Here is a 17,307-nt window from a genome sequence, read left to right as displayed (position 1 = left end):
CATTACTTTCAGCGAAGTAAATAATGCATGCCACAACTGAATTTCCGATGTAAAACAAACTTCGCCGAGGAGTCAAATAAAGTGCACCGCTCACACCTTTTGGGTCCAGGCTATTTTTCTTGAACATGGGAACAAAGCCCCAACTTGCGGCAGAGCATCAATAAAGTTGTTGGTACTCACTCCTCTCCAATGAAATCTTTAGTAAAAGGCGAAAGATGTATATGAACTGCAGCCTAGGAAAATAAAATGACCTATATTTGTTCGTCGTTGATGCCGAGTATAGCATTTGCAGATGGATAGTCTTGCTACGCGCCCTAAATCTCGCACGTGTCACATGCACACAGGGCGATTGCAACTCTGAGCTAGCCCTAACTGATTTATTTATCGTCGCGTTGAAGGAGCTAGTACGATCTACTTAAAGCGCAGAGATATCTTGTGGATTTAAAGGAATTAAGAATATCTACAGCTACTTGAGTAACCGTTATAAGTACCGTATTTAACAAAGCCACATTTGTATACAGGTCCTTCTCAAAAAATTAGCATATTGTGATAAAGTTCATTATTTTCCATAATGTAATGATAAAAATTAAACTTTCAAATATTTTAGATTCATTGCACACCAACTGAAATATTTCAGGTCTTTTATTGTTTTAATACTGATGATTTTGGCATACAGCTCATGAAAACCCAAAATTCCTATCTCAAAAAATTGGCATATTTCATCCGACCAATAAAAGAAAAGTGTTTTTAATACAAAAAAAGTCAACCTTCAAATAATTATGTTCAGTTATGCACTCAATACTTGGTCGGGAATCCTTTTGCAGAAATGACTGCTTCAATGCGGCGTGGCATGGAGGCAATCAGCCTGTGGCACTGCTGAGGTCATGGAGGCCCAGGATGCTTCGATAGCGGCCTTAAGCTCATCCAGAGTGTTGGGTCTTGCGTCTCTCAACTTTCTCTTCACAATATCCCACAGATTCTCTATGGGGTTCAGGTCAGGAGAGTTGGCAGGCCAATTGAGCACAGTAATACCATGGTCAGTAAACCATTTACCAGTGGTTTTGGCACTATGAGCAGGTGCCAGGTCGTGCTGAAAAATGAAATCTTCATCTCCATAAAGCTTTTCAGCAGATGGAAGCATGAAGTGCTCCAAAATCTCCTGGTAGCTAGCTGCATTGACCCTGCCCTTGATAAAACACAGTGGACCAACACCAGCAGCTGACATGGCACCCCAGACCATCACTGACTGTGGGTACTTGACACTGGACTTCAGGCATTTTGGCATTTCCTTCTCCCCAGTCTTCCTCCAGACTCTGGCACCTTGATTTCTGAATGACATGCAAAATTTGCTTTCATCCGAAAAAAGTACTTTGGACCACTGAGCAACAGTCCAGTGCTGCTTCTCTGTAGCCCAGGTCAGGCGCTTCTGCCGCTGTTTCTGGTTCAAAAGTGGCTTGACCTGGGGAATGCGGCACCTGTAGCCCATTTCCTGCACACGCCTGTGCACGGTGGCTCTGGATGTTTCTACTCCAGACTCAGTCCACTGCTTCCGCAGGTCCCCCAAGGTCTGGAATCGGCCCTTCTCCACAATCTTCCTCAGGGTCCGGTCACCTCTTCTCGTCGTGCAGCGTTTTCTGCCACACTTTTTCCTTCCCACAGACTTCCCACTGAGGTGCCTTGATACGGCACTCTGGGAACAGCCTATTCGTTCAGAAATTTCTTTCTGTTTCTTACCCTCTTGCTTGAGGGTGTCAATGATGGCCTTCTGGACAGCAGTCAGGTCGGCAGTCTTACCCATGATTGCGGTTTTGAGTAATGAACCAGGCTGGGAGTTTTTAAAAGCCTCAGGAATCTTTTGCAGGTGTTTAGAGTTAATTCGTTGATTCAGATGATTAGGTTAATAGCTCGTTTAGAGAACCTTTTCATGATATGTTAATTTTTTGAGATAGGAATTTTGGGTTTTCATGAGCTGTATGCCAAAATTATCAGTATTAAAACAATAAAAGACCTGAAATATTTCAGTTGGTGTGCAATGAATCTAAAATATCTGAAAGTTTAATTTTTATCATTACATTATGGAAAAGAATGTACTTCATCACAATATGCTAATTTTTTGAGAAGGACCTGTATTTAATATCACAAAATAGTCACAGCAAACCAAATTGAATAGTGACAAACATGGAATGCAAGTGGCATGAAGAGTTTCCAAATACATTTCGTACTCTGGCCAATAAGATACATTATACCAAGGTGTAAAAAAGCAATAACCTTAAAATTGATATTGATATTAAAGTAACCACAAGATTTCAAAGATCCTTTCTTGTAATCAACTGAATAAGGCCTGCCATGTTGTCAACATAAATCAAACTTTTCTCTGAAAATATTTTTTAGTTCGCCATCCATTAACTTGTTGCATCTTTAAAAATAACGTAGAGGCATTACATCCCCATTTGTGTAGACCAGGGGTCACCAACACAGTGCCCGCGGGCACCAGGGCCCCCGCAGGCCTGTTCTAAACATAGCACAACTCACTCTTGGACAACTCTTTCACACCTTTTTTAAGTCATTGTTGATAATTATTGTGAGAAATCATTAACATGATCAGTGTCTTCACATAGATGAGTATCATTCATCATTAATAATAATGTATAACTAAAGGCAAGCTGAGCAAATTTGTTATTTCAGAAGGGTGTATCAAACTGGGTGCCCTTCGTATGACTCAGTGCCCATGAAGTAGCTCTCAGGTTCAAAAAGGTTGGTGTAGTAGACCAACTGAAATGGATGATAGTTTGAGAGTTTATATTAGTATGACCACGTTAAATGTTCAAGACATTCTATCTCAATGACCCAATAGAGAAATGTTTGGACAATCTTGACCAAGACTTACAAAATAAAACACTAAATTAAATCCCATCAACAAAACATTTAATCAAATCTTAAAAAGAAAAAAAATAGTTGAACACATGAATCAATTAATACTAATAAAGTCAGAAATTCAAAAACATCTTAAAACAAACCAATAAGAAGCCATCTTACACTAATATTGCCATCTGGAATGCAAGGAACTATAAAAGACTTGAATGTTGGGGAAAACATTATCTGATCCCCCTCTTAGCTGCTAGCACCAGGCAGACGCTATAACACCGCAACGTTTGTAATATCGTTTAGACGTTTTTTGTTTTAGTAGTCATATCGTTTACCGGTCATGTTATGTGCTACGCTGTATGTGCCATTATGTGCAAGTGTAAGATTGGAAAATTAAACGAACATCCTTTAAATGCACAGCGAACGTGGATCAAAAAGGTCACAATTGCTCTAGGAAGCCTTCTTCAGACAATCAGAGTGAAAAACATCAACAGGGAGACAGAGCAGTTGTGGCCGTTGTGCTACGCTGTGTTATGTTGCAGTAGTCTTTACTGCAAAACAGGTCAAATGCCACCAAATCATTTCAATTGATCTAATCTCTGAACAACTTGCTTACACTAAATAAAACCTGGATGAATTTAGCTGATCTGAGCAAATCTGCAGTTGAAGTATTTTGCGGGCACTTACATTGTCTTTGGATTCTGAAAGAGATTTCCCAGAACGAATTGGTTGAAAGTGAAAATAGATCTGAATGATTAGATGGATGTGTATCAACCACACGTTTCTTTTTGAGTGTTCTCCCAAAATGTACGACAACAAACACTATATCTCAGCATTTTTCGTCATTCATTATTTTGCACAAAAAAAACGAAAACGAAAATCGGCTCAGCTTGAAGCTCAGAGGACCAAGCTTGCCGCTGTCCCTAGAGATCTCAACATGCTGGTCTGACGATGTACATCACAAACCTATTGCACATGTTCTCCTATGGCATCAGAAAAGAGTAAAGTTAGCTGGTGGAGGGAAAACGAAAGCAGGAGACAGACAGGAGAGAGAGACAGAGACACATAAGAGAGGAGAGACATGTGAGAGAGAGAGAGAGAGAGAGAGAGACATGTGAGAGAGAGAGAGAGAGAGAGAGAGAGAGAGAGAGAGAGAGAGAGAGAGAGAGAGAGAGAGAGAGAGAGAGAGAGAGAGAGAGAGAGAGAGAGAGAGAGAGAGAGAGAGAGAGAGAGAGAGAGAGAGAGAGAGAGAGAGAAGCAGAATAAGAAGGCAGACAGAGGTTAGGAAGATTTAGATTATCTGGTGGAGAGGAAACAGCACAGCTTAGACAGAGATAGTAGACACAGAGAAAGAATGAGTGAGCAAGAGGTGTAAGAATGAACATAGTGTAAGTACCTTACATGCTCTTACCCACATTTGTGTTGCTGTTACGCAGCTATAGAGCGACACTACAAATACTTTGTGGAGATCTGCAGTTGCTTTGTCCAACAAGACTTTGTCAGTTTCTCTATCCAATAGTACACCATCATGGTTAACCTACTTTAATAAAAGAAGAAGAAAAAAAAAAAGAGACAAATAGGCATGTACTCTCTTCAGTGCATCGGCATCCACCCCAGAAACAAATGGCTATCGGCAGTTCATGTAAAGGCAGCCCTGTCAGCACATACAGAGGAATAAGAAAAGAGTGAGAGAGCCACGGGCAAAGCAGTTACACATCTAGCTCCCTTGACGAAAACTGCTTGGAGACCTCACGGTCCCAAGTCAAGAGAGTATCACAGCTCCCGAATGTACCCGGTCACGAAGCTGATGGTGTCAAGGCCTTGTACTTGATATCATGGACTTGTACCTGATGTCATGGCCAGGGTCAGGGTCTGCAGCTGCCGGTTTGAAGGTTGACGGTGAACTCATTTGGTCGAACAGAGTAAGTTGTTTCCGTCAGTGGTGGGTTGTCGAGGACCAGGTGTAGGTGAACAATCCACATTTTGGATTTTGTTTGACATAATCTCCAGGCCAACACCTCACAGCAGGAGAGCTGTGGTACAGAATCACATGACGGACAGGGAGGGAGAGGGAGAGGGACAGGGAGAGGGAGAGGGCTCTCTCTTGGAAAGCAGTAGAGGGCACAAATCTAACCAGGTCCTCGGGAGGCTCTCTGGGTCCTCTGGGCCACAACAAATCCCCAGAAGCCTCTAGTCTGGGTCCTCTTTGGGGGCAGGTACTCAGTCCCTCAGATGGGGTGGGAGCATGGAGAGTCTTGATGTTGACAGGGGGGGGGTGGAGCTATAGCCCCATGTTGGAGAAGTCCTTGGCCAGGCTCTGTCGGTAGGCCTCGTGGATGGTGCTGAGGAAGGCGGGGTCAGTCTGCATGGGGACAAATCACAGAGGACAATGTTACTAATGCATGTACGCATCAACTGAAAATTAAAGGGAGTGTTATTTGAGCATCCTCAAACCTTTTGCCTTGAGAAGATTGTGCCTTTCAGTCACGTCTCTGATCAAATGCTGTCTCATAACGATTGCCACAATTGGCTTTCACATCTCCAATAGGCATGGATTTAACCGTATTCAACATTAATGTTGGGAACCGTTGCCCCAACAACTATAACTCTGCCAATTACATTGTGATTTCAATACTTGTAGGATAGTACATTTTGTCAATATATGAACAGGTTGTAATTCCACTTGAAAAAAATAGACCTTTCTGGACCTCTCTGTTGTGTAGAACAGCATTTGGGCTGATTTACTGCATATTATATTTGAACCAGGGTGATTTGGAAGGGAAAAAAGGAAGCGCTCATATACAGCATATACAACTATATATACCAAGTGCCCCAGTATATCAATAAGAGCTAGCCTCACCCAGTTCTTCTTATGCGTCATTAGGTCATTGTGGAGTGGGTGTGGTTGATCTTGCCAGAGTCAGACTGTCTAGACTCTGGGGGCGCCATGTGAGGCTCCACAACTGTGGTGCATTGAGTAATCAAGGAACACAGGACAAACCAGCCATCACCACACACACTCTCCGAGTCCGAAAAGAGCTTCGGACTCGGACTGGCTTGCATTTCACATCTGCTGTGGTGTGTTACATCTTGCCAACACTTAAGTGCCATAGCAAAGCCCCTTAATAGGCACAGCAAAGCCACTTATGAGTAACTACTACCTTCATATGATCAGTTCTTATTGTGTAGTTAATTCGTATTATTAATGCTGGTATGATCGCACCCCCAGTGCCCTGAATGCTCGATCACGCTGCAGTTCCCTTTACGACCAGAGGGGTCAGTAATGAGATGGAACCAGTCATTCCAACGCAGAGTGCCTCAACATAACTCAATGCTAGCCGCTGGCTACGTAAGCAGCGCGTCAGTACCTTAATGAGGTGCACCAGCGTCTCCTGTAGCTTCGCCTTGCTGCAGGCGCTCCGGTACGCCTCCGGGGACAGATCAGAGGTGGACGTCGGGGGCGGGAGGGTGGTGGTGGAGGAGGAGGAGGAGGCGGCGGTTGAGGCTGCCGCTGACAAGGCCGAGGCGGACCTCCTGGGGTGGTCCGCGGTGGGCTTGCTACTGGGAGAATGCTGGAAGGCACTGGGGGAGAGGAGCACCGACAGCCCGGGCCCCAGCCCCGACCCGGCCAGCGGCTGACTCACTGGGCTGCCCTGGGGGACCGGGGGGAGGAAGGAAGCAGAGGTCAGTCTTTTATTTATCGTTGACTGCTATTGAGCAGACGCGGTTGTCCAAAGAGACCTCCAAAGAGAACTACGTAAATAAAGAGCGAGGAGGGGTAAGGTGTCATGCTCAAGTAAGCCAAGAGTTGAGTTCCAAACTTTTATGATCCAAACAGCCTGGCCACTTCACTTTCGTATGCTGTCCCACTATCCCCACGGTCTTTCTGTTGGCTACCAGCATTTATGCCTCTATTTAATGTAGTGGCTGTTTAAAATATATTTGATAGAAATACAGAGAGTGTAAGTATTACCACTTATAAAAGGTCCAACTTACAGCCATCGCTTTGATCCGATTTGGCGCTTGACTGAAGCCCTCCATTTCCTTTCCCGGCCGGAGAAGCGGCTTTCCTAGTAACTCCTGGAAGCTGTGGGGCGGGACCAAGTTGCTAGGGAGAAAGTTGGGCGCTAGCCCCGGCTTGTTGTGGATGTCGGCATTCACAGAGGGCAGCGCTGGTTTGAGCGTGCTCAGTACATCATGTCCAAGGTAGGCCTGCGGGGCACAAGACTGTGCTGTCGCAGCAGGGGCAGCGGGCCGAGGGTCCACCCCCACCGGGAGCACCATGAGCGGGGAGATTAAGCAGCGGGGCTGGGGGTCTGACCCAGGGCCTACTGGGTGGCGCACGGGGCCTGGCTGGAGGCCGTAAGAGGCTGGGGCCGGGAGTAGGCCGGGGACCAGCTGCCGCTGGCCGGTACTGGGGTCTGGTGCAGGGAGGTGGGGAGGGGGTAGAGGGTCCGGTGGGGCATAGTGCCGGCCTTGGAGGTAAGAGGAGGCGGAGGGGCTGGCAGGTTCGCAGGGAGTACCCCCAGGGGTGACACTCTGGGCAGGCATGGCGGGCAGGGAGGGGTCCTTGGAGACAGAGGAACCGAAGAGTTCCTCCACAGTGATCTGCTTCGCGATCATATGGGAAATCTAGGAAACAGAATAATAATGCAATTATAAAGTCTATAAATGGAACTAGATCCAGAGTAAATACATAATTCATAATGTATTTATCTCCGTCGGGCTGTGACCTCATCTATTTAAAACCTTTATTTACACTTGTTGGGCATTGAGGTTTCCATGACGACGAGTTTCACAGCAAGGGACATGCTAACACCAACAGCAATGACAAATAAACATGAGCAAAACAATAAATCAAACTAAAAACATTTGTGTGCTACTACCTTATCAGGTTGTGGTGCACTTTGGGCCCGCGGACTGGAGACAACAGTTGGCATTGTTTTAGTCTCTGTGATGCTCTCTCCTGGTTGAGCCTACAAAACAGACAAGATATAGTCGTAATAATTAGGGATGGATGGAGTGATGTTGACATTGCGTTTTGCATTGCAACGATACATGGCAGTTCTGGCCCTTGCACATGTCAGACATAGATTAGAAAAATGTTAGGAAACATTGGCTGATCCGTGCATGATGGACAGACGGGAACACACACACACACACACACACACACACACACACACACACTATTTAATCCTAATCTTTCCTGGGATATTTTTCTGTGTGTGCATGCGTGTCTGTGGAGTGTTCCCGTTAACCTCGCCAACGTCTGGTGTGCTTCCCTTACTTTGTGGTACTCCTCTTTGGCTTTGCTCAGCAGCTCCAGGATGTCGATGGGCCGCGGCTCTGCGACCCCATTGGTCTTCCCAGGTCTCGGGCCTCCCGGTGATTGGCTCTGAGCGTAGTCCGCTTCCAGTTTCACGATCCTACGGGTAGGATGGGGCACTGGTCAGGGGACCTTCATTTCATACAGAAGGCGGACTGCGACGCGTCCTGCAGAGTACGACATCCGCTGATACTTACTTGACCATGAGCTGTGCGATACGTTGACAGTCGCTTTTGTCGTAAAACCAGATACTGTAAATTCCCACTGCAGCGGAAAAAAAAGAAAAGAAACAGGCAAAGAAAGCAAATATGAATCAACAAATGAATAAAAAATTTAATTTTAATCTCTCATTTTCAGAGAGACACTTTGGCTAATTATCTTCACTCATTCATATTTTACAAATATGTATTTATACTGTAGATAACGGTGGCCCCAGCACATACTTCACAGAAGAACATATAGTATATAACGTAGATTCAAGGTTCTTTCTGCCTACTAACTGCATACAACAAATCTTGCGAGCAAAATACAAACAAAACACATCAAAACAAGTAAAGCCATATTGGAGAGTTCTGGTGCGAGGGATTTAATCCACACGAGCTCAACCTTCAGTGGATGAATTGTGGCCATCTTGTCTGGTGTATGTTTATTTGCAGAAAACCCCCCCATGTACTCCGAGTCCCCCGAGCAGGTGAGGTTGCCTGGCAACCTAGCTGTTTGGCACCAGAGGCCGAGGAAACCAATAGGGAATCAGGGTGGGGTGTAAACAGGTGTGTTCATGATTGTGTGCATCTGTGTCTGTGTGTCTGTTTGTGTGTGTGTGTGTGTGTGTGTGTGTGGGTGCGCACTGCGCACACACACAGACTGTGTCCTGTGCATAAACAGTAAGCAGAAGTCTTTCGGAGCATTCTTTCCACCTTCCTCGTCTGTAGCTACAGAGCGACACTAACAATCACAACTAAACAGGGATTCTGAAAGACAGTCTCTATAGAATTTGATTCAGTTGATGTTGGAGGAGGAGAAAGCGCGCATTCTCAGAGGAGCAGTCAGGCTCCACCTCAACAGCCCTGGATATCCACAGCCAATGAGACGAGGTAGACTGGCCGCAACAAGGGTTCATCTTTACTGCTGAGGATCAGCACCGAGGCCAGAGAAACATGTGATCTGCACGACCTACACCAAGGTAGGTCAAAACAACCGCTTGAGTTGAAACACTTACAAAGCCAGTGTGCCACAGCACCTAGCACCTAGCACCTCTGCGCTACCGAAGACCTTTACCCTACTTAAGAAGCTTCTTTTGGATTGCACACAGACACACCTCGGGTGGAAGATGATGACTAACGTTCCCGCCAGACTGATGGGTAAAGCCAGCCCGAACGGCGAGCAGTCTTCTCTGACGTTGTCCCTGGCCCTGCTTGTGTTTCTCATCAGCAAGCAGCTGGGGAGACAGTCCCACTCCTTATTTGTGGCCCTGATGAAGCTGCTGTTCAGACTGCTCATCGACTGCCTGGGGGGAAGCAGTGTCAGCTACTTCCTTCATATCTGACTGGGGAATGCCTTGGCTTCTACGTTCTCAGTCTCGACGAATAGCTCAACTCAGGAACAAGTTACCAGGCGCTGCCGGCGACTGACAGCACATAGCCCAGGGGAAGGGGCAGAAAACATTTAACTGATCAAGCAATAGTGGAAGTTGATCTTCCGATGACCTCCGCAAGAGAGTCCAGTCTGGTGTGACCGCTTTGATGCCAAGCCACTGAAGTCTAGACACGCTTGAGCCTAAATTGTGACTGTGTGCGTGCGAGAGAGAGAGAGAAAGTGAGAGTGGCCGGACAGCCCGAGGTCATGGTGGGAGATGACTGCTCTGAGGAGATCTTCCTGATCGGCCTGGCCGGGCAGCCCCAGACCGACCTGCGGCAGCGGGGCAGAGAGGTCTTCAAGAGGAGCCTGCGGAGATGTCTGCAAGGGGCTTTCAGAGGTACGTTGAATGGCTCTTGGCCACGTGCTGCTGAAGAGCCACACACAATGTGTATACCGTTTGTGTAACAAAAACAAATACTGGGGAGTGAAGTTAACAATTCGCCGGCACCTACAATGTTTGGTTGAACATGTCCATGGCGCCGGGCATGGTTTCTGTTTTAGGTTTGTATCTGTTTGACCGGTTAGAACATTGCGTTACCAGCATTAGCACAAACTGCAGTGTACTCAGTGTACTAGAAATATATTTTCCTAGACGTGATTTGTGTGCAGTGAACACGCAGCGCAGGGCCAATGGCATGATTTACGATTAACTGCAGGCACATTTATTTTCCTTAATTTGAGCCACAAAACGACACTAAAAAAGCTAGGGGAATAAATGTTTAGACATTATACACTTTATTAAGGTCATTGTTAGCGACTTTTTTGACATGCCTTTTATTACGGTCACATGAAGGTAAGGGAAGAATTTTAAATATTTCTCTAAAAATAAGCTGGTTTACAGGACACCCATGACATGAGTGTATGTTTGATGTTGAGTAACTCAGCTCTTGTCATTGTCTAAACAGAAAGTCTAGAGGACATTGTGTTGGACTGCATATGTTCGAACATTACAGTGAACAGCATCCCTATCCATTCTAATGGGATAGCAAAAGTCTCTGGAGAGAATCATGGTTTTCTTCGAAATGCAAGAACACCGTGGCTTGTTCTGTCGCGCGCACACGCACGCACGCACGCACGCACGCACACGCACACACACACACACACACACACACACACACACACACTTAAGATTGAAGGTCTCACAAAAGTAAATATATTGCAGTGCCGCAAATATAATAGTGTTTCATACACAAATAATAGCCACTTAGTCGGAAGCATGGGGTTCAACTCCTAACAGACTGCACCGCTGTTTGAGCCGCAGAAGCAGGGCTTTTACTGTCGTTTACACTGGGACAACGAAGTACTACATTAACAGCGACATAAATTTGGCTTGGAGTTTCGAAGGGGGCGGGACGGTGCTACAGCACCCTGCTTTTACTCCTAAACACTTCAGACTGCGCGGAGCAGACAGATCTTGCTGTTCTGTTTCACAAATTCCAAAAATTCTTATGAACCAGCCAGGTTAAAAATAGCTCAACCACTTGCTACAGTTTAGCAGTCCAATCCAGCACACCACAATGATTAATACATTAAAAGCCTCTTTAAAACTTTCAGCTGAATAATTACTGCATAACAGTAAGATAATGACTGCAAGACATTGTGCCCCCAATGGAGGGCTATAGGTAAACAAACAAAAACACAGACCGTAGATATTTAAAAAGGAAAAAACACAGATTGACAGACCGATATGGTGTACTCACAGTTGGCATTCCTGTAGAGCAGGAAGGGGTCCTGTAACTGGAACTCCAGGTCCTTGTTGATAGGTTCCACCAGGTTCTCTGCGCTCAGACGGTTCATGATGGTGAAGCCGTGGCGAGGCAAGGCAGACCTAGGGGTGGTGAACATCATCATCGTCATCATCCACTCACTGTGTGATGAGCTGAGCAGCCCCATTTACCGTATTTTCTAACTTACTTGTTAACCACTTCCCAGAACCCCTTTGACACTTTGGTAGCGGGTATTTTTTTGCTAAAGAGGGTGAATGTGTGGGGGAGGGGACGGCTTTGTCTGACAAATCAGCTCTGATAGTTGTATAATCAATAATAACAAAAAACATTCTAGTATGTATGTATCCTATTAATTTGTATATAATTTGGTTGTTCTATGTTTACACTTTAAAGAGGCAACCTTTGTACAGAACAGACAACAAACTAGTCGGAATGTCATAGTTCCTCCTATATCTAAAATTATAAATTGAACATGAAAGTTGAAAAACGCATGCGTCGTTTATTCATTCGAAAAACAGTGGCAGTCCTGAAAATAACTTTGATTAAAGAACATGCGACGTAATCTTTTAAACAATCCGATATAACTCGGGTTATTGCTTTTATGAAAACATCAATGGGTCGTTAAGGTGAATATAAATCCGATGTTTTTTGACAAGATGTACGGCCTACGACACGTGTGCGGTGGCACGTCAAGAGATCACGATAGAGCCATGTAAACACAGCTTATATCATATAACAAAACGATTTAATCGGAGAGCATCGTCTGGGAATCATTCACAAGTACGTTTCTTACCTAGAATATACAAATAAGGTGCCCTCGATTTCTGTCTTCTCCTGAAACACAAAATATTTGTCATGATGGATAATAACAACAAATTCCACACGGCGTTCTTTTAAGTAGTAGTGTTAACATAGCCCAATATGGTGATTAATTTAACAACGACCATCACCACCATCACGTGTTATATAATGTGTTAAACGTTCATATGATCATAGATAACCAAGTACAGGCACGATTATTGCAGACGTTTTGTTATTGTTGAATGTATTAGCTTTGCGAGCAACAGCGGTCAGGTTGAACCGACGAGGAGTTCAATTACTTACCCATTCGTTTGCTTTGGAATTGAAATTGTATAATGCTACCTGGCCGGTAACATCTAGAAGGTTGTTTATGTACGGATCTTGTCTCTGCAGAGCTGCCAAGCTCATAAGATGTCCAGCTTTAGAGGGCTCCATCTTGAGTTCTTGTTTATTGCTCCCACACGGACCTATTTCTGGCGAGCACTTAAATTCTACGCTCCGCAGAAACATGGCGTTAAAAAATGGTTCCCCATAATTTCTATTCCTCAAAGATTAATATAAATCGTGATTTATTATGGAGCATCGGCATGATATTATATATATAAATATTGGCTTACTTAGAATGATTTGAGAAAAATAAAACAAGTATATTTGACGGTCCCAGCTTTTGCTGTCTGACTAAAGATATCTAAAGTGCGTAAACAAAAATATATCAGTTTCAAGTTATTGTATTTTTTCTTTTCTTTTATCAATTTACTTTCAAACCAAATGAAAAGTTTAAGTGACATTTACATAAAAGGAGAGACTCCCTTCTTAAACGCCTCATATTGTAAAAGTAATAATAACATTAAAAAAAAGAGTAATTTCTACCACAAACAATCTGTTGTGTGACTTGTATCCTAATGGTCATTAATAATAAGACTGTTACATTTTGGAAGCAGTTGAGGTCCCAATTTCTGCCTACCTGATTGCAGTGACAGTGCCGCGGGGATTATAATTGCAGGATTACCTGCTACCGTCAACTGTGATCCTCTATGGACACAGGTAATCCAATCACCGCTAACCTTTCTACAGCAACCTACAATTCATTTCCTGTTCATTCGCTGCACAGTGAGGGCAGAAAAGGACAACATGAGGCCCAAGAAGAGAACCCCCAGGTGACAAAATGCAGTTCATTATACGGGGTCGATCCCGGCGCGGTAAGTTGTCGGTCTGGGATCGATTTTTCTCATTAAAGCAATATATACGACCACTACACTCTAAAGAACCAATTATTGAAGTGACATAAAGTGATCTATTTTTTCCCAGATATAGCCAGCCAAAATCTTGCCTGATTTGTCATTGGCTGAGTTGTCTGTCCTTGTACAAAAGTAGGCCTTATGTGTGTATTTCAGTTCCTATTGCTGCTTATATCTCAATTTGGGATCATATGATTGCTCGTGAGATGGCCTTAATGGCTGATTAATTAGGCCTATGTCTAATCAGACAGTAGGCCTATTAGGGTTATTTTATTATAGGATATATTATTATTACGTTCCTAGTTAGTTAGTGAGTTGTTAGGTAGGGTATTTATTTTTGCGTTTCTCAAAACATCCCGTCCATCTTGCCAAACTGATTTGTTGGATGCCCATAGTTCTCGTTTTTCATTTATTAAGGAAAAGGACAGAAATCCGCTAGTCCTTTAACCTCGCATTTCGTGTAGGCAGATTGAATGGCAGCCCATAGCGTTGTTTAATTAATTTATATTACCAAAGCATTTATAGCAGACAATACAGTTCTATAGGCCTGGTTGAAAACCGAAATACAACCACAGACCAAATAGTCAACCAATTGAGAAAAGATTGTTTACTCCAGTCGGCGTGGTTTCTGGAGCGTCATTACACGGTACACGGCGGCGCGAAAAGGTCCCCCAGCGCTCCAACTTTGTTTGTGGAGCTCGAGGACAGCGCGCGTGCGGACCTGTTGTGTGACTCGAGGAGGCAGCACCGGATGAGGCCGAGTCTCTGGCTGGTCTCTCGGGCATTGTGCGCGGAATAAACGCCAGTTAAGAGTTCGAAGGCAGGCTCCACTTTTTTTTTTTGACGGCACCCTTGGATGTTTTTTCAACGACGAGTTAGCGATTTAAAACGGGATTTTCAATGTGGATTCGAGGATGTCAGAAGCAGATGAGCAGTGTGAGGTAACGTTGAGATCCGTACGCGATGCGCTGAGACGGAGAAGGAGAAGGAGCGGGTATCCACCGAGCGCTCCGCGGGCAGGGAGTCGATAGTCGCGATAGTTTTGGTCATTCAGTTTATATGTTGAGTGTTTTGTCCTCTTTTCACTTGCGGCGTCACAATGCCACTTTTTTCTAAATGTTTTTCTGGTAAATGTAGACTATGTTTATGAGTGATGGCGGTCCTGGCTGCTGCTATAATATAATTAAATTGAATTAGTCAATGGTGTTTTAAATTTGAATCTTTGTTGAAATACAATTTGCTATCGGATCTTTGTAATTATATCGCAGTGTTTGAATATTATTTCTTTAATAATTATATCATAACCCATTTCCCTATAGGCCTAGGTTATGATAGGCCTATAATACAACGCATTCCATAATATAGCAGTTACAATATACAAGGTAGTAGCTTGGGGCTGATGTGCGACTGACTATATGTAGACCTGGAATTGGATCGGAACTCAAGCAAGCGTAATAGTTTAAGAGTTATTTTGCTATTATCAAGCTTTAATTATAACAATAAGCATTTCAAAAATCAAAATGCAAACGCAATCATTACTATATTTTCTGTAGGTCCCCCTCCCCCTCCCCCATTTACTATGTCACTCGTTTGTTCACTTGCACAAATTGATTAAATAAGTTGAATCTGGTTCGTTAACAGAGTTGCAGTGTCAAGGGCACTCTCCCCTTTGCCGGTTTGCATTGATTTTAACGACCTCCCCCCCCCCCCCCAATCCACACACACCAAACACTACACTCCCCCTACACTCCCAGTCATTCATGTCTTGTGTGTGTGTGTGTGTGTGTGTGTGTGTGTGTGTGTGTGTGTGTGTGTGTGTGTGTGTGTGTGTGTGTGTGTGTGTGTGTGTGTGTGTGTGTGTGTGTGTGTGTGTGTGAGAGAGTGTAATAGCATTAGCTGAAGGGCTTGGAACCCACTAATTCAACCACCTCTCTCTCTCTCTCTCTCTCTCTCTCTCTCTCTCTCTCTCTCTCTCTCTCTCTCTCCTCTCTCTCTCTCTCTCTCTCTCTCTCTCTCTCTCTCTCTCTCTCTCTCTCTCTCTCTCTCTCTCTCTTCCCCCCCCCCCCCCCACAGGGGCGCAGTATGCCAGCAGCACCAGGGCCCCTCACTCTGGCGACACCTCCGCAGCACTGTGGTCAGAGAGCCCGTCCTACGGGCCCCAGGGGCCCTCCTCCTCCCGGGGCTCTCCCAGCCCCAGGGCCCCCCCCCAGCCGCCAGCCAGCGCCGGCAAACCCGTGGGCTCCGCTCTGGGCCTGCTCAGGACCAACAGCGCGGGGCGGGGCCTCACGGTGGCGGGCTTCAGCGGCTCCGGGGGCCCGGGGGCCCGAACGACAGAGTCCGGCGTCAACCCGGTTCTCGCCTGGCACGCCGCATCACCGCCGCCCGCCAAGCCAGGGCGAGGCGGCCGGGTCAGAGGACACAATGAGCCCCGGGCCCCCGGGGCCCCTGGCCGGCGGGGGCGGGGGGGCGTCCGGCTCGGCGGTGGCGCCAGCGGGCCTGCTGTCCCAGAGGAAGAGGCAGCAGTACGCCAAGAGCAAGAAGCAGGGAGGCTCACAAACAGCCGGCCGCCCAGAGCGCTGTTCTGCCTCACACTCAACAACCCCGTACGCAGGGCCTGCATCAGCCTGGTGGAGTGGAAGTATCCTTTTCATGACTGGGCCGAGGTGGGGGGGGGGGGGGGTGGGGGGGGGGGGGGGGGGGCAGAGGGGCTTCAAATAGGAACTACAACTCCAATACAGTTGACAAACTCAATGCTAAAGTTTCATAGAATTGAATACCAAAACCAAAGCCTAACTTAAACCGATAAGTATGTTTAAGTTAAATGTGTGCAGTGGCATGTGATCGATTAGGGACCGAGCAAATGTTTCAAGTCACGTGAAGTGATGTTTTTATATCGCTCCAATTCATATGTAGCCTTGCAGGCCCTGGTCGGATCGCAAGGATAAAAGTATTAAGAGATGGTGCGCTGGAGGCTTGACCGGATTATAAACGAATGTATGCAAAGCGGTGCGATGAGTGGATGGCTTAGTGAGTGGTGTGCAGAATGAGTTTTACTTTCACATGATACTTAAATAGATGGATGCATAGTTGAATGGATGTCCTGATGAGGACATTTAATGAATGAATGGTAATTCCGCTTCCCTGGGTGAAATGGGTCTGCCCTTTGGATTAGGGAAACATTGTCTTCAGAGATGGATGGGATATGTCTGAGTGAAGGATGAATCGAAAGGTGGACAGATTATGGACAGATTAGTGGGGTGATTGGAGGAAACGGATGGATTGTTGGATGGAACAGATCAATGATTCCGACCGACTCGGCTATGATGGCCGAGTGAAGAAGATGAACGGCTGAATGTTTCCATGTGGCGATAATCGTTCATTTGATACTCGGGCAGTCCCAGGCCTGCGCTGCTGTGTCCTCAAAACAATGATCAACATCCATTAGGTTAGCATGTTCCTTACATGGGATGTCCCTGTTGAGGACGTAAGAGGATTGTACTCAAGTTCAGAAACACCAAAAGAATATGAGCTTTTGATCCAAATCATTTTACCAAACCAAATAAAATAATCAATTGGAGGGCTTTCAACAACGAATTACCGCCCAGACGAATATGATGGAAATGTCTAGACATGAAAAGATTCCAACTACACGATGTCTCCATTAGCAACAGCTTTGTATGCTGCCTATCTACAGTCAACAAAAACGTAACGT

General features: G+C 45.4%; 1 protein-coding gene across 2 annotated transcripts; it reads right to left on the bottom strand.

Annotated features, from left to right (window-relative positions):
• Positions 1-4,081: 4,081 nt before the first annotated feature.
• On the bottom strand, positions 4,082-12,851 carry dcp1a (decapping mRNA 1A). Of its 2 annotated transcripts, XM_060057353.1 has the most exons (9): positions 12,661-12,851; positions 12,350-12,390; positions 11,530-11,657; positions 8,389-8,455; positions 8,153-8,291; positions 7,752-7,841; positions 6,862-7,497; positions 6,234-6,518; positions 4,084-5,227 (listed from the first exon to the last, which is right to left on the bottom strand). In XM_060057353.1, the coding sequence occupies exons 1-9, from the start codon at positions 12,790-12,792 to the stop codon at positions 5,147-5,149; spliced, it is 1,599 nt and encodes a 532-aa protein (XP_059913336.1). In that variant the 5' UTR covers positions 12,793-12,851; the 3' UTR covers positions 4,084-5,146. The 2 variants fall into 2 exon arrangements, with proteins under 2 accessions (XP_059913346.1, XP_059913336.1); XM_060057363.1 differs by lacking the exon at positions 12,350-12,390 and having other exon boundaries at positions 4,082-5,227.
• Between the last annotated feature and the right edge of the window lie 4,456 nt (positions 12,852-17,307).

Source organism: Gadus macrocephalus, chromosome 1 (genome assembly GCF_031168955.1).
Source record: "Gadus macrocephalus chromosome 1, ASM3116895v1".
NCBI lineage: Eukaryota > Metazoa > Chordata > Actinopteri > Gadiformes > Gadidae > Gadus > Gadus macrocephalus.
Note: the sequence above shows the minus strand (reverse complement) of the source record. Positions and strands in the feature narration are given on the sequence as shown.